Source organism: Chionomys nivalis, chromosome 6 (assembly GCF_950005125.1).
Source record: "Chionomys nivalis chromosome 6, mChiNiv1.1, whole genome shotgun sequence".
Lineage (NCBI taxonomy): Eukaryota > Metazoa > Chordata > Mammalia > Rodentia > Cricetidae > Chionomys > Chionomys nivalis.
The window spans coordinates 5,840,042-5,864,642 of NC_080091.1; the positions used below are offsets into that span (position 1 = coordinate 5,840,042).

At 59.4% G+C, this 24,601-nt stretch overlaps 3 protein-coding genes across 3 annotated transcripts; 1 reads left to right on the top strand and 2 right to left on the bottom strand.

The window, feature by feature from the left end:
* Positions 1–1,349: 1,349 nt before the first annotated feature.
* On the top strand, positions 1,350–9,913 carry LOC130875557 (major facilitator superfamily domain-containing protein 12-like). Its single transcript, XM_057771552.1, has 10 exons — positions 1,350–1,701; positions 4,111–4,321; positions 5,198–5,336; positions 5,414–5,599; positions 6,064–6,156; positions 6,242–6,334; positions 6,644–6,814; positions 6,892–6,986; positions 7,381–7,511; positions 7,611–9,913. Exons 1-10 carry the CDS (start codon positions 1,413–1,415, stop codon positions 7,631–7,633), a joined length of 1,431 nt encoding a protein of 476 aa, XP_057627535.1. The 5' UTR covers positions 1,350–1,412; the 3' UTR covers positions 7,634–9,913.
* LOC130875558 (tektin bundle-interacting protein 1-like) lies at positions 7,944–10,538 on the bottom strand. The gene is made up of 4 exons (XM_057771553.1): positions 10,335–10,538; positions 8,767–9,005; positions 8,566–8,691; positions 7,944–8,123 (listed from the first exon to the last, which is right to left on the bottom strand). The coding sequence occupies exons 1-4, from the start codon at positions 10,415–10,417 to the stop codon at positions 7,954–7,956; spliced, it is 618 nt and encodes a 205-aa protein (XP_057627536.1). The 5' UTR covers positions 10,418–10,538; the 3' UTR covers positions 7,944–7,953.
* Positions 10,539–11,718: 1,180 nt separating this feature from the next.
* Positions 11,719–24,133, bottom strand: LOC130875556 (fizzy-related protein homolog). Its single transcript, XM_057771551.1, has 14 exons — positions 23,908–24,133; positions 15,974–16,076; positions 15,740–15,865; positions 15,583–15,646; positions 15,354–15,481; positions 15,109–15,191; positions 14,836–15,019; positions 14,479–14,544; positions 13,893–13,995; positions 13,630–13,814; positions 13,239–13,472; positions 12,959–13,063; positions 12,503–12,595; positions 11,719–12,419 (listed from the first exon to the last, which is right to left on the bottom strand). The coding sequence occupies exons 2-14, from the start codon at positions 16,040–16,042 to the stop codon at positions 12,378–12,380; spliced, it is 1,482 nt and encodes a 493-aa protein (XP_057627534.1). The 5' UTR covers positions 16,043–16,076; positions 23,908–24,133; the 3' UTR covers positions 11,719–12,377.
* Between the last annotated feature and the right edge of the window lie 468 nt (positions 24,134–24,601).

The window sequence follows — 24,601 nt, forward strand, 5'->3', positions numbered from 1 at the left end:
GATCACTTTAACATCTATTGTTGGGAGCATAGGGGCTCACGGGAGAGCAGTTCCATTTGGGACTTAGAGATTCACAACCAGGCTGTATGTCTCTGAGTGCCCCAGGAGGAAGGCTCTGTGTGGTAACCGAGACATCATCACGGTAGCGGGGCTGTGGTCCCAGCCAGCCCGAGCTATGGCGAAGCCCAGGTTCCAGCCTCTGAGCAGCACGCAGCTTGCCCGGCAGGCAGCACTCAGAGGTCAAGGTCAGCCTCAGTACCAAAGTGGGGGCGGGGGGGGGTTAAAAAAAAAGGGATGAAATGTCGTGTGGAGGAGGTGAAAGAACCCTCGTCTCGTCCCACTACATCCCACGTCTGGGCCTGGAAGTGTGTGTGCCTCTGACTCACCACAGAGGCCTGGCTTCCCCTTTCTTTGAGAGTGCTTCTCAGAACCACCCAGTAAGTAGGAGTGAAAGCTGGGCATCTGCCACGTGGGGCGCCTGGCACCTGCAGCCTCATTAAAGGCTAGTGGGTGTTATGCCATTCTACCCAAGTATTCTCTGTAATTAATAATTAATTAGAACTAATATGTCTCCCAAGGGCCTCACTGTGTATCTCTGGAAGTTTATGAGATCACCCAGTTGTGGTCTCATTCTGGCCTTTTGCAGGGAGCCCCAACCTCCAGCAGCAAGCTGGCTGGGGTCCAAGGCGTGGGTGGGTGGCAGGCAACAGGGCTCACGACTCTACTCCCCGAGCCAGGCCTGAAATCCCAGCAGCTCCTGAGGCTGAGGTTGGAGGATTGAGAGTGCAAGGCCAGCCTAGGTTGTTGAGGGTCCAGGCTAGCTGCCTGGGCGACGAGTGTGGCCCCGTCTCAAAGCAGAAACAATAAAAAAGGCTCACTTGTGGGTGCAACCCCATGACCAGGACGGGAGGTCAGAGGATCAACAGTTCAGAGCCATCTTCAGCTGCACACTGAGTTTGAGGCTAGCCTGGGCTACATGAGACCCTCTCAAAACAGTTTTCAGTTTGAAAGGATAAATTTGGTGACTCTGGAGAATGTTCAAAGATGTCTTCTGCTACACAGGTATATCAAGGCCAGCCTGGGCTACAGGAGACCCTGCGTTAAAAAAAAGAAACAAACAAAAAAGAATTCCTTTAGTCAAATAAATGAAAACACGAAGAAAATAAAAGGGAAACAAACCGCGATGATGAAAGCCTGACGCGTAGCGGGTGGCGTTCAGGGCCGCGGGAGTGCACCGCCCCGAGGCCACGCTCCTGCCTGCTGATTGGGCGTCCGGCCGAGGCGCGCGGCTCTGATTGGCGATCGCGGCCGTCGCTCCGCGGCTCCGCCCCGTCGAGGCGGCTCCCGGGAGCGGCCGCATAGGCGCGCGGCGCGGCAGCCGGGGCCGCTGTGCGGTGGGGCCTGCGGCCGCGATGTCGCCTCCGCCGGGCGACGCGGGCCCCGGGCCGCCGCGGACGCTGTCCCCCGCCGCGCGGCTGAGCTTCGCGGTCGGCCACTTCCTCAACGACCTGTGCGCGGGCATGTGGTTCACCTACCTGCTGCTGTTCCTGCACTCCGTGCGCGGCTACAGCTCGCGGGGCGCCGGGCTGCTGCTGCTGCTCGGACAGGCGGCCGACGGGCTCTGCACGCCGCTCGTGGGCTACGAGGCTGACCGCGCCGCCTGCGCGCGCTGCGGACCCCGCAAGGCCTGGCACCTGGCAGGTGAGCCGTCCTCCCACTCCCGGCTCAGACTCCCGCCCCGGTACCGTCCTCCACCGGTGCTGTCTCCCCGGGCTGTCCCCCACGTCTGACCGTCTCCCCGGGACTGCCCTCCACGCTCTGACCGTCTCCCCGGGCCTGCCCTCCACGCTCTGACCGTCTCCCCGGGACTGCCCTCCACGCTCTGACCGTCTCCCCGGGACTGCCCTCCACGCTCTGACTGTTTCCCCGGGCTGTCCCCCACGTCTGACCGCTGTCTCCCCGGGACTGCCCTCCACGCTCTGACTGTCTCCCCGGGCTGTGCCCCCACGTCTGTTACCCCAGGCTGTCCTCCACCCTCTGACTGTCACTCAGGACTGTCCCCCAACTCCGTCACTTTGTGTCCATCCTCCCTGCTGACTACCATCCTGTGGCATGGCCCTTCCCCCTCTGACAGTCACCCTGGGACCATCGCCCCCTACCCAACTGTCACCCTCTGTCTGCCCTCCCCCCACACCCTGCCACCCCGTGTCTCGCTTCTCACTTTCCCGCAGTCTGTCATCTCGGGACACGTCCTTCCCTTCCCTGACATCCAGTGGTCTAGCCTCCTCCTCACATCCCCACCCCACAACTGCCTGCCTCTCATCCCTCACATCCTGTCTGGGGTGGCCCAGCTTGGGGTCCCCCTCTGGCTGTTGTTTGGTGTGGACATTGGGGAGTATGGCCCTGGGATTGTAGCTGCTGCTTTTGGAATTCCAGGCAGCTGTTCTGGAAGGGCCTGGCCCTGCCCCTGGGGTGGTAGTTGTGGGACCCAGCCCTGCCCCTTGGCGACATTTTTTGCGAGACACAGCAGTGGCCCCAAACTGGATTCTGAGCCTTAGGGCTGGAATTTCTAGTTTCTCGGGAGTGTTCTAGGCTACGGACCTACTGGTAGTAGCCGGTGTAGGCGTCTGAAGCTGCTTAGTGAGACCCTGTTTCCAACAAAGAGAAGAAGCACACAAAAGGGCTCATGTTTGCCTGGAGACACCAGGCCAGCCCAGCTGTGCCAAGGCCCTGAGCCTGTGACTGAGCATGGGCCGGTGGCTAGGGTTTGGGGAGGGCAGACTGGGAGGCACCCGAGCAGGTGAGGCGGGTGGGCACCCAAGCAAACTGACAACTTCTCTGTGCTGCCTAGGCCAGGATAGTGGAGGCAGCTCTGGCCGGCCTGGAACTCTGTAAGCCAGGATAGCGGAGGCAGCTCTGGCTGGCCTGGAGCTCAGAGATTGGTCTGCCTCTGCCTCCCAAGTGCTGGGATTGAAGGGTGCACCACCATGCCTGGCAGATGTGCTCATTAAACCTGAAACTCCCCCCACTTTGGGTCCCAGAACCAAACAAGAACTCTTAGGTTAACTGAGGCCCACCTGCATTCAACCCGCCCAGCCCTGGCTGCAGTGGTTAACCAGGTAGTTCAGGGTGTGTGTGGTCACGGGAGAGAGTCCAGAGGCCACACGGCCCCCTGGGGCAGCCCCTAGGAATCTGCCTTGGTCCGCTCCTGAGGGTTGGTTTCATTTCTCAATCCAAGACACGAGGGAGGGGGGTAAGGTCACCTCCGAGCAGAAAGGGGAAGTTGGAAGCCCAGTTTGCCAGGCAGAAGAAGGAGGCTCAGGGTTCTTTCTGAGGGATGTGTGTCTCACAGGGCCTCAGATTCAAGTTCATCCACTTAAAAATGTGTGAAGGGAACCAGGGGGTGGTGGCGGCACACGCCTCTGGTCCCAGCACTCTGGAAGCTGAGACAGGAGGATCAGGAGTTCAAGGCTAGCTTGGACTGTGGAGTGATAATGTCTCCCTTTGGACCGAAGAGAAACCTCTGTTATGAACGCACCTGGGGCTCAGAGTCCTCAGGCTGACCTGAATGCCTAGGACACAGAAGGGACATGGGGGTACCTGCTCCAGTCCCGGGGGCCCTGTGGTCTGGTTGGAGAGGAGTCCCTGGGTCTGGGTGTGTCGGGCAGGGACTGCAGACAGTGCAGGGTGGGATACATGGGGCAGCCGTGGGAAGGCTCAGGGACAGGACGGACGGATCCTGGGGGCTGGGGCAGGGGTTGGGTGGGGAGGACGCGGTAGGATGAGGAGCATCTTAAACTCATTAGTATCTTTCTGAGTGGATGGAGCAGGATGGAACACCCAGCATGTCCTGGACAGGGGCAGGCTCTGCTCTGTACCCAGGAGCGGCCTCCGGACTCCTCCCTGTCCAGCTGGTCCTCGGGAGCAGAACATAGGGCAGGTTGTAGATGTGGGGGGGGGGTGATGCTGAGCTCAGCAGGTGAGTGACCCCATTCTTGGCCTTCCTCCCCATCCTTAGTCACAGGCCACTCAAGGAGACTCCTGGCCTGCCACGTTTGCCCGCTCTGTAGCCTCCCCTTACCGCCCCATGTTGCCCCTCTGCCACCACAGGCACCGTCTGCGTCCTGCTGTCCTTCCCGTTCATCTTCAGCCCGTGCCTCGGCTGCGGGAAGGCCACCCCAGAGTGGGCTGCCCTGCTCTATTATGCACCGTTCATCGTCATCTTCCAGTTTGGCTGGGCTGCCACGCAGATTGCCCACCTGAGCCTCATCCCCGAGCTAGTGACCAGTGAGCATGAGAAGGTGGAGCTCACAGCCCTCAGGTACCCAGGGCTGGGGGCAGTAACCTAGCTAGGTATCCCTGGGGAGTTTTATCTGTCAGTCCCAGCTGTGGTGAGCCTCAGAGAGGGACGCGGTGCCCTAAGTCTTTCTTCTGAGACCAGGCTGGCCTCGAACTCACAGAGATCCGCCTGCCTCTGCCTTCTGAGGCGTGCCTCACCATTGCCAGCCCATTTTTTTTTTTTTTTTTTTTTTTTGGTTTTTTGAGACAGGGTTTCTTTGTGGCTTTGGAGCCTGTCCTGGAACTAGCTCTTGTAGACCAGGCTGGTCTCGAACTCACAGAGATCCGCTGCCTCTGCCTCCCGAGTGCTGGGATTAAAGGCGTGCGCCACCACCGCCCGGCTGCCAGCCCATTTTTTAAAGACAAATTTGAGTCAGTTCTTACTCCATTGCCCTGGCTGACCTTGAATTGTGTGTGGTCTTCCTGCCTGCCTCAGTTTCCAGAGTAGCAGGGTGGGTGTGCACTAGCCTGGCTGTAGAGTTAGAAGCTTTGGCTGGGTTATTCTCTGATGCTGGCAGTGGTCTGTGACCCCAGGTCGTAGCCTAAGGCTGATGTCCTAAGGTCACCTGATTAGACCAGACCCTCCAGGGACACTGCTTCAAAGGAATCGCAACTGGGCAACTGGCCCAGGGCCTAATTGTTTCCACGGGACCCTTTGACCCTTTATTGTGCTGTGGATCTGTGGCCTGTGCCTCAGGGAAGGACACCGGCAGGGCTGGGACTCTGTGGGATCGGGAGCTCTGCCGGCTCGGGAAGTAAGTATTCTAGATTTCTGATAGGCAGCAAGCATTTATTGAGCGCTTGCTGTGTACAGATGTGGTTTCTGTGGACTCATGCTGAGCCGGGCGCTCACCCACAGGTATGCCTTCACGGTGGTGGCCAACATCACGGTCTACGGCGCTGCCTGGCTGCTGCTGCACCTGCAGGGCTCTGCCCATGGTGAACAGGACATCAGTGTGGGTGACCAGCTGGGAGTCCAGGATGTGCCGGTGTTCCGGGTAAGTCAGGGCTGTGTGGTGGCCCTGGGGTCCCCGAGCCTACGGAAGCCATAGCTGAATCCCGCTGTTCTTTCTAGAACCTGGCCCTGCTGGTGGTGGGCGTGGGAGCCATCTTCTCGCTCCTCTTCCACTTGGGTACCAAGGAGGGGCGCTGGCCTCGGCCTCGGGAGATAGAACCTGATGAACACAGCCCCCTGGTGGCCCCCACAGCCCGGCCACTCCTGCTCTGGAAACACTGGCTTCGGGAGCCAGCTTTCTACCAGGTACACTGTGGGTGCCCAGTCCCATGGCACCACCCAGGATTGACATTACCAGTGGCTCTCACAGTCTGTACCCAGGGCAGGCATTACTAATCAACCTGTCTCATCCAGAGTAGACATTGTGAACCAATCTTCTACAGCCGGGGTGTCCATTCAGCTGCCGTCCCGTGCTCAGGATAGACTAATCACTCCCTCGCTGATCTTTCGGGGCCAGCTGAATTCTGTTTCATACTTGGGGCAGACATCATTCAGCTTTCCATTCCACATACGGGGCATATGTTCCCGATTTCCCGTACCCCACCCAGGGCAGACATTACTAATCACAGATGTCGTTTCTCCTGGCCTGCCTGCTGAGCAGTCAGCTGTAATGAGTCATGCCGTTGGGGAAGCCCTCAGCTTGCTCTCCAAATCCTTGTCTGGGTTTCCCACTGAGCCCTGGGCTTGTCCCCCTGCTCATCTGCCCACAGGTGGGCATGCTGTACATGACCACGAGGCTCATCGTGAACCTGTCCCAGACTTACATCGCTATGTACCTGACATACTCTCTCAGCCTGCCCAAGGTGAGGCAGGGTCGTGGGGAGGAGATGGGCAGGCCCCTCCCACCCGGGAGACCCCTCTGGACCGGCGCCGCCTCTCCCTCCCCAGAAGTTCATCGCCACCATTCCTCTGGTGATGTATTTGAGTGGCTTCTTCTCCTCCTTCCTCATGAAGCCAGTCAACAGGCGCATAGGGAGGAATGTGAGTGACGGCTGGGAAGACGGGTTGGAGGGGCGGGGTGGGGGTGGTGGCAGGGGTTCTCTGGCCCTTCCTGGTGGGCTGCGGCCCTTGGACAGCCTACCCTGGATGTAGGATGGAAAATTGCTTAGTAGTGTCTGACTTGGCTGTACAACAGAAGGCTGATTGGTAATGGGTGCCCTGGCGTGGACCAGCAATGCCTGTCTTGGGAGTGGAGCCTTTCACTGGGCTGAGAACCCGAGAGGGCGAGTGTCGGGCACGGGATGCCCAGCCATGGGGGCCTGATGCAGGCCCCGCCTCCTTCCTCTCTAGATGACCTACTTCACCGGGCTGCTGGTGATCCTGGCCTTCGCAGCGTGGGTGGCCCTGGTAGATAAGCTGGGCGTGGCCGTGTACGGGGCCGCTGTGCTGCTGGGTGCGGGTTGTGCCACCATCCTGGTCACCTCGCTGGCCATGACAGCTGACCTCATCGGCCCACACACGGTAGGGCTGGTGGGAGGAGTCTCGGGAGGCAGTGGTCTGGATCCTGGGCCTGGGGACTGACGATCTGTGTCCCCCAGCACAGTGGAGCCTTCGTGTACGGTGCTATGAGCTTTTCGGATAAGGTAGCCAACGGGCTGGCCGTCATGGCTGTGCAGAGCCTGCACCCCTGCCCGTGAGTTCATGTCCTCAGACCCCAGGAGCAGCATCCGTTTCTCTGAGTTTCTTGTGAGCTGAGGGCCAGGCTACAGGGGACACAGAGTCACCCGTCCTGGCCCAGGACAGTGCCAGGCGTGTAGGAAACGGGATTGAGCGTGGGGGTGGGAAGGTGCCATCTCAGGAGTTGGGATCAGACAGGAGGCCGGGAGGGTTCCTGAGGGCCCGCGCAAAGGCCCTGGGGCAGGACCAAACCCGCACTGGAGCTACGGGACAAGGCAGGGCTGTGGGCTGCAGGGGAACTCTGTGTCTACTGGGGTGTGTGTAGGCCTAGGGTCCTCTGGGACTTGAGATGGGCTCCGTGGAGGGCTGGTGCAGGGGACACTGCCCTCAGCCCAACGTCTGCCCCCTAGCTCTGAGCTCTGCTGCTGGGCCTGCGTCGGCTTCTACCACTGGGTAATGGTGACTGTGACGGGCGGCGTGGGTGTGGCCGCGGCCCTGGCTCTCTGCAGCCTCCTCATCTGGCCCATCCGCATCCGCACCCGTGAGTCTCCATCGCTGCGGCTTGGGTGGGGTCTCGGGGCTGGGGTAGGTGCGACCTGGGACCTGCCCTCCCCAACGCCACCCTGCTCCTCATTTTCAGGGGACCTCGGAGACCGGCCCTGACCTGGCTCCCCAGGGCAACACGATGAAGGACCAGGCAGACACCCTGGCCCCCTGGTCCCCCACCTGCAGGGGGTCAGAGGGCACGGTGTGAGGGTGGGGGAAGGATACCCGGCCATGCACCTTGAACCCCGGGGACCCGTGGGTGTCCCGCCCCAACCGTGGACCAGCGCAGGGACCAGGGACGAGAAGGCCAGGGCCTCCCTCAGTCGGCTCTCTGGGACCCGAGGAGAATAAAGCAGGATTGACACCCCGGACTGCATGCGTGGGGACGGTCGCCCGGCCCACGGACGCGCGAGGCACTGGTCGGCAGCAGGGCTTTATCAGAGCGCGGGCGTGAAGGCCGGGGGCGGCTGGCCGGTGGCCGGGCAGGGGCGCTCTCTATCCCGTTGCCTGAAGTCCTGCGAGGTGTAGCGCGGCCGCTGTGGCGGCGACAGGTGGGGCACGTAGTCGGACCGCCAGGGCTCCACCCCGAATTGGTTCCTGTTGACCACTGGGGAGCGGGACTGGGCTCAGAGGCTGGCAGGGGACCCTCTGCATGCTGGCCACGCCCTGCCCCTGCTCCCCACCCCCTCCCACCTGCTGCCCGGGTCTTCGCTGTTTTTTGTTTTTGTTTTTCGAGACAGGGTTTCTTTGTAGCTTTGGAGCTGTACTGGAACTAGCTCTTCTAGACCAGGCTGCCCTCGAACTCACAGAGATCCACCTGCCTCTGCCTCCCCAGTGCTGGGATTAAAGGCGTGCGCCACCATCACCCGGCCACTGTTTTTTTTTTTTTCTTTCCCTGTAGTTTTGATGCAGGGTCTCTTAAAGCTTGACACCGTGTAGCCCAGGCTGTCCCCAGAATTCAGAGATCCTCCTGCCACTGCCGCGGGAGTGCTGGGGTGACCCGCTTGCACCTCCGCCCCACCTCCCTCCCGTCCCCATCCGCCACTCACCAAACTCCTTGCCGCGGATGTGCCTGTCCCTCCACGGCATGCACCCCCAGCGCGTGCCTGGGCTGAGATACTGCGCAGGCAGCACGGGGTCCCAGAAAGCCGTCTCCCGCAGGCGCTGCGTGTAGGCTGAGGGAAGGCGAGGGCGGGGTCAGCATGGGACCCAAGGGCGGGCGTGCACACGGCTGGGGGTGCGACACTCACCGGGCGGCAGGCCACGCTGGCGACTCTCAAAGCAGCCGTGCCAGCGCGCATGGGCCTCGCGGTACGGTCTGTCAAGCGCAGCAGGCAGCATGTACCAGGCCTCGCGTGGGTCCGAGTTGGTCAGGCCGGTGAGCCACACCTGGCCGGCTGCGTCCTGTCCCATGGGCGTGAACTTCCAGCGCACGGCTTGCTTGACGGCCGGTGCCCAACGGGGGCCCTCCAGGGACAGGTAGTCATTGCTGAGGGAGGATGGGCACTGAGCGCAGTTGCCTCGCTGCTCCCTGTCGCAAGGGTGTCCGCCCCCTTTGCAAAGGGGTGAGGGTCACCCCATACCCGCCCAGGCTCTCCTCTGTCACCACCCGCTGTCATTGTCTCATAGCCGAGGATGCCCTGCTTGTGTTTGAGGTACGTCTCCCAACCATGCAGCAATCCTCCTGCCGTAGCCCCTCAAGTGCTTGTATGACAGGCACGAGCCTAGTTTCTGGGGACAGAAGGGGACCAAGCCGGGGTCTGCTTGGCAGGAAATTTCTCAGATGGTACCCGGAGTTGAGCGCTCGGGCAGGCCTCGGGTGGCCTGGAGCTTGCAGCGGAGAAGAGGGTACATCCTCTATAGTTTCAAAACCAAAACCAGGACTCGGTCGTTCCGTGGTGACCCCCTGGGATTGTACTTAGCCCACAAAAGACCGATGTGAAACAGGCCTGAAATGGGACTTTTGCTGGGTGACAAGTCTTGTGCTCAGTATGCTGAGTGAGGTGGGGGATCTTTCTAAGCCTTTGGGTTATACAGAAAGATCCTGGCTCAAACTTTAAAAATGTATGGTGTGGCCGGGCGGTGGTGGCGCACGCCTTTAATCCCAGCACTTGGGAGGCAGAGGCAGAGGCAGAGGCAGTTGAATCTCTGTGAGTTCGAGACCAGCCTGGTTTACAAGAGCTAGTTCCAGGACAGGCTCCAAAACCACAGAGAAACCCTGTCTCGAAAAAAAAAACCAAGGGGCTGGAGAGATGGCTCAGTGGTTAAGAGCACTGGCTGCTCTTCCAGAGGTCCTGAGTTCAATTCCCAGCACCCACATGGTGGCTCACAACCATCTGTGATGAGATCTGGTGCCCTCTTCTGGCATGTGGGAATACATGGAGGCAGAATGTTGTATACATGATAAACTCTTTAAAAAAAAAAAAAAAAACCAAAAAAAAAAAATGTATGGTGTGGTGGTATATTCCAGCCCTGTGGAGGGCAGCAGGAGGGTCATAAGTTCAAGGTCATCTTCAGCCACGTGGTAAAGATGAGGCCAGCCTGGGTTACTTGAGACGTCACCTCCCCATCACTCACAAGTACACGGGTGCACAGGCCAGGCATACTGCCCCTTAGGGCTACCACCTCTCACACATACCATTGCAAATCCAACAATCTGAGACTGGGGGCTTCCCTTCTTTGGAGTGTGGGTGTGCACATGCCTAACTCCCAATCCCTTGCACCCCTGTATCCCAGCCCACTGAACTGCAGGTTACAGGGGAGGGGGGGGCGCGAGCTGGTGCCTGGGTGAAGGGAGGTGCCAAATGCAGGAACCCACCTGTATAAAAGGGCGGGGAAGTTGAGTTCCAGAGTGCCTGAGGGGACAAAGGGCTGGGCAGCCTCCCGCCTCAGGTTTTCCATGTCTGCCCCTGTGTTCCCAGAGGCGCAGACCAATAAGGCCCTAGGGCCATTGTTGACAGGGACAAAGGTGTCCCAGCAACAGGGAAGTGGGCAGCCATGGTCCCCATGACCTCAGCCTACTTCCTGGTGTGAGACTGGAGCCTTCAGGACAGAAGTGGGACTTGTGGCTTTGGGCTCTCACCAGCTCCCTACCTGGGGATACCTGAACATTCCTTAACTTTCTCCCTGCCCCACAATAGCAAGCCATGCCCTCCCTGTGCCAGGGTCTCCGCAGTCTGCCCTTGTCCACCTCACCCCAGTCTCTGTCCTGGACACCCACAGGGAAGGCACTGCTCCGTGCTATCTGCTGGGTGGTGGGGACACAGCCTAGACAGGAGACTGTCACCAGCCAGTGTGGAGGGACCTCGAGGACACAGGACTCAGCGAGGGAGAAAGTGTGGGCTCCATGACAGTAAATGTCTGTGACCCAGGGGTCCACAGAGGGAAGTGGATTCGTGATGGATGTGGTTGGGTTTGCACCTTTGGTCAGAGGATGCCCCGGAATTAGCAGTGATTGTTACAGAGCTCATCTTACGATAGTACAGTGGATGTTTTGTCTTTTTTACTGCAATAAACAACACAAGTACTTGATGGCCACCTCGCTGCCCTTGGGTGGCACCGGTATCCGGTGGCAGCTACCCAGGCACCAGGGTCCATCTGGGGTCATTCCCACAGCACAAACATCAACTCCCTCTCTGCAACATACTGGACCTGTCCTGCCCCAGGGACTTTGTGCAAACTGCCCACTGCCCAGGCTGCAGAAGGCCACCTCTGGGCACTTGGGGCTTGAGTTCCCTGGCCACTCAGGACCCTTGCAGGCTTTCCCCAGTGTGTGGATGGGGGCCTGGACCACACCCGCTTGCTTGCAGTTTTGAGCCTCCACCACAGTGGCAGCTTCTCCCTCGGTAGAGATAGGACCTCACCCTTCACAGCTGTCTGTCCACTGGGGACCAGCCCAGCCTCACTCACAAGCGTGGTATTGGGACTGACAGATGGACAAGGCTGTTCTGTTCAGGCAGGTGGCTTATGGAGCCTCCTGTGGCAACAAGGGTCCCAGGGTGTACCGTTTCTGGTGACTCCCGACAGGCTGAGCCACCCACCCCGCTGCCTGGGGATGAAGCCCCTGCTGGGGAGCACAGCTAAGATTGTCTGCCTCATTCCCAGCCTCAGGCAGCAGACCCCACAGTAACCTGTGTCCTAAGCCCAGTGGCTTCTCCGGCCATCAGAGTGTTAGAACAAGGCAACAAAACACACAACAGACCCCAAGGCATCACAAATACATATATACACACGTGCACACACCACGGTCATGGCCACCACACTGGGGAGGAGCAGCAAAGATGGGGGTCTGAGGTCAGGGAGGCCTGAGAAGCTTCCAGAAGGCCAAGAGGAAGTGGATAAGGCAGACAAGGCAGCTGGCTGGGGAGGGGCGAGGTGACACATGGGTTACAGGAGGCGCACACACAGACACAGAGTGGCAGCGCGATCAGGGTGTCAGGGCGAGAGGCGCAGGCCCCGCCAGCACCTCCCAGGATGTTCTGGCTGGGGTGGCTGCAGAGCGGCATATCGGCTCTGCTCCACAGGTCCAGGTGACACTGGGTTTGGGGCTCTGATGGGGGTCTCGGGCCTCCTGCTCAGCTGTGTCCAATATGGCTCGGGCAGTGGTGACAGGGAGGTCAAAAGTGTCCATCTGAGAGCGCTGGCGGCCAGCAGAGAGGGGATGCAGCCGGTGGACGAGGGTCCCCGTGTCCCTGTCCCAGACACTGGCTTCACAGCTCACAATGAGGCATTTAATGAGACTCTGGGGTCTCCAGCCCGGCTCCCGCCCGTCAGATGCCTCCTGGGTCTGCGGGCACAGCAGGGCCACGCATGCTGGCTGCTCTGTCTCTGCCCCAAGGGGCTGCACTTCCCGCCCGCGGGTCTATCGGATCCGGGTGAAGAGGTTGAGCACAGACACGGATTCCTGGGAACAGGGAACAAGAATGACCGTGTGCCCTGAGAACCCAAGGGGTGTGACCATGTGAGGGCACCACGCACCCTCCTTACCTTTGTAGAGCGTGTTTTGCTGAAAACGTTCCAGAACCGCAGGGTCTCGTCTCCGGCCCCAGTGACAATGGCCTCCCCGTCAGGGGACATGGCCTATAGAGGGGACAAAAGGGACCTGGTTGTTTCCAGCTGCAGCAGGCAGGTTCTGAGACCCAGGCAGAAGCCAGGTAGGTGCCAGGGGACACACCCCAGGCTGAGGGTGCAGGACACAAAGGTCCCTGCAGCGGTGGGTCTGAGCCCTGGGTTCCCAAGCTGGGCCTACCAGGCAGGCGGGACACTGGCACTTTTGTTGGACAGAGGCCTGGTGGGGAGGATCCTCCACTTCCCACATCCCGGGGTAGGGGGACACTGTTTAGGAGCGTACAGCAGGAAGGCTGGGGCGGTGCTCAGCCAGCCAGGAACAAGTCCACCACGTGGGGCCCCAGGGGGCTGACAGTAACAGTGGCCGACACTCACCAAGTAGAGGACACGGTAAGAGTGGCCAGTGAGCTTGGCCACCTGTGTAAGGGACGGGTACTTCCATACGAGGATCTGGTTCTGTGAGTAGCCATGTGTGCTCACCTAGGATGGAGACCAGGTGTGAGGGCTGCAGAGGGCTTGGAGGCGCCCTTGGGCTTCCCTCAGTGGGGCATGGAGTCTGGACCGGTCAAGGCCGGCATCTGTCTACAGTGCACACAGGTGGCGGGGTCTCAGCCCCCATGCTTCCTGCCTCCCACGGGCCCACGTGGGCACTCACCAGCTCGTTGGCATGTTTGGACCAGGCCAGGTTGCACACTTGTGAGCCAGTGTCAATGCACTGCAGGGGCTGGCCTGTCAGCGTGTTCCAGAAGCGGATGCAGCGGTCAGCTGTGCCACCCCCAGACGCCAGCAGTCCGTGCTGGTGTGGGGACCAAGCGATGGCCTTCACGGCTGCCAGGTGCTCCGTGTACTGCTGCACAGGGCTCACGGTTGAGTGGTTCCACACGAGCAGCTGCGGGCAGGTCGAGGCTGTGACAGGGGCCCACCCAGAAACATGCACCCAGGGCAGGCACATGCCCAGGCCAACTCTGGGGTCATAAGCTCTATGTCCTAAGATGACCCCAGGGCCGTGCCTTCCTGGGGCAGGGCAGGAATGACAGCAGTTGTACCTTGTTGTCGTTGCCCCCTGAGGCGAGCAGCTGGTGATCTGTGGACCACTTGAGGCCGCACACCTCCTGCCGGTGGCCCTGCAGCCGCCGCTCTGACTGCAGGGGTGGTGTGCGGATGTCGCGCTGCAGGATCATGCGGTCACGGCTACCCGATGACAGCTGGTCTGCGTTCCAGGCCAGTGCCCCTGCAGGATGAAAGCGGGTCAGCCCGGGCCTGGGCAGGGCTGGGGCAAAGGGTGCGGCTGGGCTGGCCAGGTCCTCACCAACGCGTGCAGTGTGGCCCTCCAACACCGACAGCTTCTTCCCAGCGGCCGCATCCCAGATCTGCACGAAGCCTTTGTGTGTGCCTACTGCAACCAGGTTTCCCTAGAGGGACAGGAGTGGCCAGGTGGCCATCAGCTGGATATGGGGACAAGAAGTTTACCCATCTCGTGCCCAGAGAGGCAGGACGGTCTCTGTAGCCCATTTTTTTGTTTTGATTTTTAAAACAAGGGCTCACTCTATAATCCAGACTAGTAGACCTCACATTCAGGGCAATCCTCCAGCCTTGGGAGCCACCACACTCAGCTACCTTGACATACTGCTTTGCTTAAACCGTCTGCGGGACTTTCCTGGCAACACCACCATTCGGCCACCACTGTGCCAGCCTTGTGCGGGAGACACCGCCCACCCCTGCACCCCAGGCTGCAGTGAGCAGCAGCAGCACAGTCTCAGAGATGGCAAGGCTCGTGGCACAGGGAAGAAGCCTCCAGCTCAGTGGCCTTACTCAAAGATCAAAGGGTCAGGTGGGTTCCACCCCTCCTCCTTTAGGGGTCACAGGTGACCCCAGGGCTCCCCTTCCTCACTCACCCGCTCAGACCAGCCCACAGAAGTCACTGAGTCCCCTTCCACAGAGAGGTCACAGAGCCGGGTCACCTGTGGGCAGGAGGTCAGAGTGAGGGCAGATGCTCTGGCCTCAGACCTGTGTTCCCCAGCTAGTGCCCACGGGGTGGAATGTACAGAGATGGCACCAGAGCCCCAGCATCCACAGTGGTCCCTGCCTCCGGGACCACTCACGTCTCCTCAGGGAGAAGTGGGTGTATGTCTGTGTGGGGGCATCGAAGGAACAGGCACACTCTGTGCTCACTACTCCCTCCTTCTGCCCCCTCCCGTGGGCTGCACCGCCTGTGGTCAGTCAAACCCCCATGGACGGTGCCTGGTGCACACCTGGCTAGTGCACGCGCTCCACAGGTACACGCAGGTGCCCAACCCTACACTGAGCACGTTGAGGGAGGACCAGTCCACCAGGTTGAGGTAGAAGTCGTCCTGAAGCTCGGGCGCATCCAGCACCTTGAAAGGAATCTTGGAGATCTTGCGCGTGGGCTTCCGTGGCGACCGCAGCAGCTTCTGACTGCGGGGACAGCAGGAGGCCGCTTGCTGCTGTCCCAGACCCGCGTCCCTATCACCACCCGGACACTCGGGGACCCAGGCGTGGCTCACCTCTTGTTACTAACAGGGGACAAGGAGTATGGAGACACGTCGTTGCCATCGTCAGGACTGGAGCGCTTGCTGCTAAGGGAATACTGGGGGCAGGGACACCGTGCGGAGTGGCTGTTGTGGCCTCAGGGCTTGGGAACCCCCAAGCGCCCAAAGCCGCCACAGAATGGGCTGGATGCCGCAGACAGAGCAGCCCCGGCCCCCCCACATCCCTCTCCCTCACGGGGCCCTGGCTGCCGCTGGCTCACCGTGAAGAGGCCCTTGTGCTCGGGCGTGGATGGCTGCAGCCTCCGATCCTCTGTCTGCGGGTCCTGCACCTTCTCGATGCCTGCACCCAGCAGCTCGTTCTTCAGCAGGGCGGAGTAGGCCAGGCCGTCTGCAGGGGCAGGACGGAAGGTTGTTGGGTGTGCTCTGGGCGGGGCCCATGGCTGGAGGGGTGGGCGGGGCTGTGGCTGAATGGGCGGGGCCGACCTTCACCTTTGCCGTTGTCCGAGGTGGCATCCTTGGCCTTCCGGTTCTGACTTGGGGACTTCTCGTTTTCCTATGGGAGAGCAGCCCGTGAGGGAACACCGCAATGGGGGGCTGTGCCCACCTCGGGGTGACTAGCCCGCTCTCTGCTAGGTCTGGCCCTCACATTGATCCTGTGGAAGTTCACACTCCAATTGGCCCCAGCCCGTGAGGGGATGAAGCGGTCACCATGCTTGCTGGGCGAGGACACTGGGGAGTTGGCTGGTGTCAGGGTCCTCCGCATCTCTGAGACCTGGGAGAGAGGTGGGGGGCTCAGCTGAGGCGACCCCCAGAAAAGGTCCCTTGGCCAGGGTCTGCAGGTGACACACTGGGGGCTCGATGGGCGCAGCCAGTCACTCACACACGGTACTGTGTTCTCATTCTGGATGATGATCTGCCGCAGGAGCCTGCGTTCATAGTCCTGATCCATGGCGGGCGGGGCGGGGCCCGCAGCTGAGGGCAGCCTGCAGGGCAGACACAAGGTAAGCGCCTCCGTGGAACACAACAACCGGGAAGACAGACTGGGCTGCTTTGTAATTCTTTATTACAATTATTATTATGAGACTGGGTTTCTCTGTTTGTTTCCTTTTTTTTGTTTGTTTTTTTTTGTTTTTTTGAGACAGGGTTTCTCTGTAGCTTTGGAAACTAGCTCTTGTAGACCAGGCTGGCCTCGAACTCTGCCTCCCGATGCTGGGATTAAAGGTATGCGCCACCACCGCTGTAAATCTTAATTTTGACACAAGATCTCATGTAGCCCAGGCTTGCCCCCAACCTTCTACATAGCAAAGGATAACCTTGAATCTTAATGTCCTGCCTTAAATGTGTGTCACCATGCCTAAGGAGTATATCCCAGGAGTCAAGAACACAGCACCCCTGAGCCTGGGAAGCAGGATCCGCCCTGGTCCTGACATTCCAGCAGTCCCAGGCTGGCTCTGATGTACCTGAGTGTGTGCCTGTGTGATGAGCCTCAGTCCCTGGAGTGACCAGTGCTAACAGGGAGGTGGGGCCAGTGCCAAGCTAAGTGTGTATGTGTGGGGGACTGGGGACACTAACCTCCATCAGCAATTGGAGCAACTATGACCCATCACCCTTGATGTCCACTCAGACAGCTTACAACTGAGGTGGGAGGGGAGGTGGTCAGCCAGGGCAGAGCCCTCAGGCTGTCCAGGATCTCAGGCTGTGAGGCTATTGCTTGCTAACAGAGGACCAGGCCCTTGGTCTATGCACTATGTGGCTTTTATACTTCATAGCGGAGACACAAAAAGGCAAAGGTCCCTATAGCCTGGGGGACAGTCCATGTCAACAGTACCCAGTGCAGAGCTGCAGGGCTGCCAACTTTCCCATGACCTCCTGCCCCAGGCCCTAGACACCACAGCATGACTTATGCGTGCACATGTACGCCGTCCCCACCACTGGGCCCCTCTGGCCTGAGCCCTGAGCCTCCCACTCCACCCAACGTTGAACACACGGAATACAGAGAAACACAAAAGGCAGAAGCAAAACACTGGCTCTGCATCCTTCCCCAGAACTTTCCATTTCCCACACCAAAGCTTGGTCCTCATTCAGCACCAACTTCCAGCGGTCCTAGAGCATGGCACTCTCTCAGGCCTTAGTCCCTTGAACAGTTGAAGGGACTGTGTGACCTGAGACAGACAACCACGGGCGGAAGCCTGCCCAGCTGCAGGCCCATCTGCGCACTGGAGCATTACTCAGTCATGAACAGGAAGGCGCTAAAGCGACTTTGAGGAGGCACCCAGAGACCGGGCTGCCGCCTGCTGCTCTAGCCACCCAGCGTGGGAGACAGGCTGGTCTGGAGCACACAATCCTCTTGCCTCGCTTGGCTCCTGGGGCTAGGATGCTTGGAGGATCAGGAGTTCAACTCCATTGTTAGATACAAGCGGACGGGCAGCCTACTCACGTGACCCAGGCCTGGAAGACACAAAGGGAGGGCAGGGAAAGGCTCGGGAGCCGTTCAAATGTGTCACCTCACCACTGTAAGTGAGAGGCTGACATGAGGGGGACAGGGGTGATGCGTGGGGCTGAGGGGTGCAGGAGTGGGAGCCTAGTGCAGATGAAGCACTGTCACTGACTGCCTGGTGGCTCGGCTGCTGTCTGGCCTGGCGGAGCAGACCCACCCCTTTGCCTGGTTCTCTGAGGGAAAGGCTGGGCCTTTTCTTGCTCCCTGGTCCCCAGAAGCCCAGGTGGCCCCAGTCCTTGCATACAAACTTGATCCAGCAGCCAGGTGGCCTAGGCCTAAGGCTCATGAATTCCCCTCAGGAGGCAGGGTCCTGCTCCAAGCCTGCCCACTCCACCCAAGCCCAGCCAGGCCCAGCTAACCCTTGGGAGCTCTGGGTCCTGTGCCTTCCTGCTAAGAGTCAGTCTCCCCCAGGGGCCTGATCCTGGCTGTATCCCAGGATGCTGTGGGTGGGGGTTTATCACAGTTTGGTGACCACTGGGACCAAGAGCACACAAAAGTGAACGGAGCCGGGTGTGATGGAGCCCTATGCCAGGCCCTGCCAATGCCACCAAGAGCCAGGGGTCACCAGTCGCCCACCCCCAGTGCACACTTGTCCTCTTGCTTGGCACTGGGCACAGGAAGGCCCTTGGGCTCCTGTCACCAGGAAGCTCCCCCAAGGACGGAAGTGCAGCTCATCTGACCCTTAATTGCCAGCAAGTCACACCCTCTAGGGGCTACAAATCCTGAAAAACTGGTCCTCATGGCTGGTGTGTCAAGGAACCCAAGAAGAGCCCCCACCTGCAGCCAAGGTGTGGGGACACACCATGCTGCACTGTGGCCGGGGGGGGGGGCTTGCTGGGCCCTGCAGGGTGCTGAGCCCCATTCCACACACACACACACACACGCACGCACGCACACACGCACAAGCACGCATGTCCCTGGAATCAGGAGCATTCCACACTCCCCGTTAAGGCAACGGGAGCTGCGCAAGGCACCACAGCACAGAGCAGGCAGAGATGGAGGCTGGCAGCCAGCTGCACCCAGGCCCTGGCACACGAAAACACCAGGCCTCTTTGCCCCATTCTTCCCTCTGTCCCAACTGGTGGCAGCCATGTGGTCAGGACTGTTCCCTGCCCTGGAAACACACATGGGGACAGGCCGAGTGCAGAGCTGTGGTCAGCTCCTGCAGCAGTGCCCACTGGGGGCACTGGACACAGGGACCCTCAGATCAGATGTCCCACAGAGCTCATATGCTGACCAGAGCATGTGCTCCCAAGATACCTTTAAGGGCAAAGGCAGGGACTTCCCAACAACACAGGCTAACAAGCTGGCCTGTTGTCCAGGAACGGGGTCCCCACTCCACTTTGCTCTCACCTGTATTACCACAAATTCCCTGAGACACAGCTCTGGCTGAGCCTCCAGGAGACCCTACACCCAGCAACCTTTCAGAAGGCTGCACGGGAAGGCACGGGCTCTTCCTGTGTGCATGTATGAGGAATAACTGCAGAACTGAGACGGTACAAAGGGTTTGAGAATCGTCAGTAGTAAACGGTGGCCGGTGTGACAGACAGAAGCAGGCACATGGCAGGGCCCAGACAGCGGCCTTCCAGTCAGGAGAAACAAGCAGAGCAGGAGGTGACAGCTCCCATCAGTCAGGGACCCCAGGGGTACTGCAGCTGTCCTACACACCTGGGGTTTGAGCAAACCGCCTCGCCCAGCATGGGACCAGAGTGAGAAGACCCTCAGTACACGTGCACCCCCGCCCACTTGCTCATCCAGCAGTGGGCCACTCTCAGCTCCCTGTGCCAGCTGGGCAGACCGGGTGCCATCACCGTCCTTCGGAGCTGCCCCAGTCTGTAGGACAGACCGCTGCACTGTACCGCGTGTGGGTCTCCATATGACAGTGTGGCTGCCTGCGTGTGAATGCTCTGCAGACCAAGGGCCCAGGGGCCTTATGGGAGGGAGGGCCCGCAGTGCTGAGGCCTCCACCCACCCCACACCTGCAGCTCTCCCCGTCATGGGCACCCTAGGGGTGGGGTACAGAGTCCCAGAGGCCCTGGGGTTACAGGATTTCTTAGCAAGGTGGGCTGCTTCCCCAGGACAAGCAACGCAGCACCAAGCTCTCCCCCTGCCACCGTGCATGCCCTCCTCGCAGCTGCACTCGGGACAGGAGAGGTCAAGATGGCAGTTCTGAGGACGCAGACAGTCAAAGCGTGTGCACCCCATCCCCAGCAGAGATGACACTGACCAGGGAGGCCATGGTGGGAAGCTTTCAGAACAGACCTTTGGGTCAGAGGCTGGGGTGATCCTTTTCGGGAACGGGGTGGACTTTAGGGTAATGGAAAGCTCTAGAATACATACAGGCGATGGCCACCCCACAACTATCTATTTTAATAAAATGTAAAACGTGAGACTATTATCTGCATAAAGTAGATAAAAACATGGGAAAAAATAATTAAAACCAACTTTTCAAGCCAGGCAGTGGTGGCCTTTAATCCCAGCACTCGCGGCCAGCCTGGTCTACAGAGTGAGTTCCAGGACAGCCCGGACTACATAGACACCCTGTCCTAAAAAACAAAACAAAAACAACAAACTTTTCTAAAGCAAAGGCTGGTGAAGATAGTGGGAATTCCCGATGGGGACAGGGGACATCAGCTCATCCTCAAACCTCTTTGGGGTCAGACATGGTGGTGCACACCTGCCATCCTGGTACTTCGGCAGGCTGAGGCAGGAGGATTGCTGCATGTTTGAGGCCTCCTGAGCGAGAGTGAGACGACAGTGAAAACAAACCCAGAAAGGGGCGGGGCCAGAGCGCCCAGCAGAAGGCTGGAGAGCCACACGCCCAAGCTGCAGCATGGGACCACATGGTGGGCAGAGGAACTCACCCCTGCATGGTGCCCTCTGACCTACAGACGCGCGCACACACACACACACACACACACACACACGTACGCACACCCACCTAACACACACATGCACACAGACACACACGTAGGCACACAGAGATACACAGACACACAAGTACACACACAGAGACACACACATGCACACAGGCACACACATGTAGGCATACAGAGATACACAGACACACGAGTACACACACACAGAGACACACACATGCACACACATGTAGGCACACAGAGATACACAGACACACGAGTACACACACACAGAGACACACACATGTAGGCACACATTCAGAGATACAGACACACAAAGACAGACACAAGAGTACACACATACAAAAAGAGATGCACGCACACACAGAAAGACAGATACACAGACACATAAAGACATGTGGGGTGCAGACAAGGCTTACAGCTCTGGGGGGTGGGGCCACCTGCTGCACCTGACAGCCAACAGGATGGAAGCAAGGACAAGTGCCAAGTAGGAGGCCGAGGCAGGGGAATGCTGTCCTGGGTCTGTGCTGTGAGGAAGGAACCCGCCACAAGGAAGAAGCAGAGGTTCTGGACACCCAGCTGTACACAGTGTGGCCTCCTGCTGGACAGGTGTCCCCAACCTACATCCTCAGGGCCACTGTACACAGACCTCGAACTCACGACCCTCCAGCCTCAGGTTCCTAAGACCTGTGTCCTCCCGCCCACACCCACGGGGCTCTTCCGACTTCTAAGGACAGTCCAGGTCCTGCCAAGCCCCTGAAAGCACAGGCCTGTGGTCCCAGCTATTGTGGCAGCTGAGACAGGAGGATGGCCAGCCAGTACCAGGCCAGCTGAGACAACCTACTGAGATCCTGTCTCAAGACAAAAATGCATGGCTGTGGGGTGGCACACCTGAGGACCCAGCTCAGATCCCAGACCCCATAAAGGCCAGGCTCTGCTGAACACACACACACACACACACACACACACACACACACACACGCATGTCAACCAAGGCAGGAGGATGGCTGAGGCTTCCTGGCTGTCCAGGCTGTAAGGGAGACAGGGACAGGGTGGGGCACGTGACATCCTCTTCTGCTTGTGTGTACCTGCACAAACATACATGTACACCATATGCACATGTACACACCAAAAAAATGTTTAAGGATTAAACATTTAAATGTTTACAGAGATGGCTCAATGGTAAAGACCACATGCAAGGAGCCCAGGTTCAGTTCCCAGCACCCACGTGAGTGCCCATAACTCCAGTACTAGGACATGGCACCCCTTGAACCTCCATGAGCACTGCCTGCACACGGTATGCATACAGACAAGCACACACGCACACATACACACACACACACACAAACTAAACACAGCTTAGGGCTGGAGAGATGGTTAAGAGCACCCAGGTTCAGTTCCAAGCACCCACAAGGTAACTCGCAATTGTCTGTAACTCCAGTTCCAGGGGATCTGACACCCTCTTCTGGTCTCTGTCAGGCACAAATATGCTACCCAAACATACATACAGGAAAAATATCCATACAGATAAAATCAAAATAAAAACAAAAAATCCGGGAGCTGGAGAGATGGCTCAGAGGTTAAGAGCATTGCCTGCTCTTCCAAAGGTCCTGAGTTCAATTCCCAGCAACCACATGGTGGCTCACAACCATCTGTAATGGGGTCTGGTGCTCTCTTCTGGCCTGCAGGAATACAGAATATTGTATACGTAATAAATAAATATTAAAAAAAAAAATCCATACACAAATTTTTCTTTAAAAAAAAAAGGCTGGGAGCTGTAGGTCAGGGTGGAGCCTCTGTCTAGAATCTGAGTGAGGGGCTGGGGCGTGGCTGAGGTGAGCTATTGTGGCACGTGCAAAGGCCCTGGGCCCGCGTCCTCTGCCAGGACTCTTGCAGTGCACAGCTAGCTCCGACCCTCTAGGGCGAGGAAGCAGAGGGCTAGTATTGGCAAAGAGAATTCACCCTTGATACAAGCCACAAGACATTGGGCTAAATTCCAGAGTAACAAGTCCACCCTGAAGACATCCTTAGAGGAACCCCGCTAATATTTACAGCACCTGCTGGGTGTGGTGGTGCACACCTTTAATCCTAGCACTCAGGAGACAGAGGCAGACAGGTCTCTGAGTTTGAGGCCAGCGTGGTCTACAGAGTGAGTTCCACGACAGCCAGGGCTACACAGAGAAATTCTGTCTCAAGCAAACAACCAACAAACCAAACAAGCAAAATATTTGTAACACCTGCCATTCCAGCCCCACGAGAGCTGGAGCCACCAAAGCCCCGTCTCTCCAAGCCTGACCCCAGAGCTCAGAGCCAGCTGCGTGGTCTGTCCTGGGTGATTGCTCACTGGGCACCCATGTTCATTCAGACTGCTGGGAGGAGCTGGGACTGGGGTTCAGCAGCCAGGGGAATGAACAGGGTAGGGGACCTGCTTCTCACCTGCTCTGGACTAGGGGGTGAATACGGGGAGCATGGAAGGAAAGATTACCTTTTACAGGGACTGGCATCAGGCTTAGACGGGAGATGGGTGGGCAAAGGTGATTTGAGGGGACAGTGGCTTTGAGTCAGGGATAGCAGATGGAGGGACACAGGGAGGAGACTCAGACCTGAGAGGGCATGTGGTCGGCTTAGGGACACACAGACTGCCTTGCGCTTCGGGTCAAGTCTCCCACTGGGGGACCCCTCACCTGCAGAAGACTGTACCTGAGACTCCTGGGCTGGTGGATTTACGAGACTGACTCAGATCTGGAAGTTCAGTTTGGGGGTAGGAAGTGTCTGAGGCAGGGGGATTTGGATTTGGGAGTCAAAAGAGTACAGGGGAGTGGTTGTAGCTGTAGAGTTCTGAGTGTGCAGCATGGAGGACAATGCCCTAAATTTGGGGTAATATCGCTCAAAAGGGTAAGAGAGCTGTAGTGGGCAGGGCGAGGTCACCGAGGACAGATGGCTCCGGGATGAAGGCCTTCATCTGGGTTGTGTGGTTTTGGTGGGAGCAGGAAGGGGGTGACCCGGGTGTGCGAGTGCACGAAGGTAGAGGTCGGGGTGACACCGGGACTGACCTAGGGTCTAGAGTAACAACATGTGGAATGCCCTGGATTTGGACAGTGCCGGGCTCAGAGGCGGGCTCTGGGGAAGAAGGACTATGATGGACAGGGCGAGGTCAAGGCGAGGTCGCCGAGTGCAGGCGACTCGGGGCTGGGGTGACTCAGGGGCTGACCTAGGAGCAGGGTGCGTTTGCATTCCGGGGTGCGGGAAAGCAGCACGGGTGGTGTCCTGCATCCGGGGGAGCAGGGCTCGCAGCGGGGCTGGGGATGCAGGGCTCTGACAGACGCGGGGAGCTGGCGGGGTGGAGGCCAGAACCGAAGGTCGCTGCGACGTGAGGGAGCCCCGGAGAAGGAAGGGGTCGGCCTGGGGGGCGGGTCCCCCAGTCACCTGGGTCCTCACCTGCCTCGCTCCCGTCGCCAGCCGGTTCCCGTCGGTTCCCGCCGGTTCCAGCCGGGCCCAGGAACACGCCGCGCCCGCTCGAGGCCCCTCCGCTGCGCCAGGCCCCGCCGCCGCAGCTCACGGGAATCCCCCGGCCTCCGCGGTCGCTAATATGGCGGCAGTCAGCGGCAACCCGGCTCCCTCCCTCCGTCTGTCCCGCAGGCCGCGCGCGCGCCCGCGACCGGCCCCGCCGCCGAGCGCAACCCCGCGCCCAGGCCACGCCCCCACACGCAGGCGCGCCGGGACACGCCCCCTCTGCCTCCCCTCCCAACGCCACCTGGGCTTTCCCAAGGAGCCACGCCCATAGCCACGCCCATCGCACATCGCACCCTCCAATCCCCTGCGCCCTCAGCTGAAACCGCGCCCCTTCAAGCATCTAACGCCCCTCCGGGGCCACGCCCCCTGAAGCGCCACCACGCTGCGTCTGGAAGCTACGCCCCCTGGGCACGCCCACTCCGTGCCGGACTGCGCCCACCGCGTACAACTACGCCTGCGCGCTGCAGCGCGGGGCAGCTCGGGAGTCTGGGACGTCCTTCAGGATTCAAATCAATACAGGAAGCGGGGCGGCACGCGTTGCCCGGGGCAACCGCAGTCGGAAGTGCGGTCCAGGAAGACTGGAGACGGGTGCTGAATGGGGAAAACAACGCGGATGACT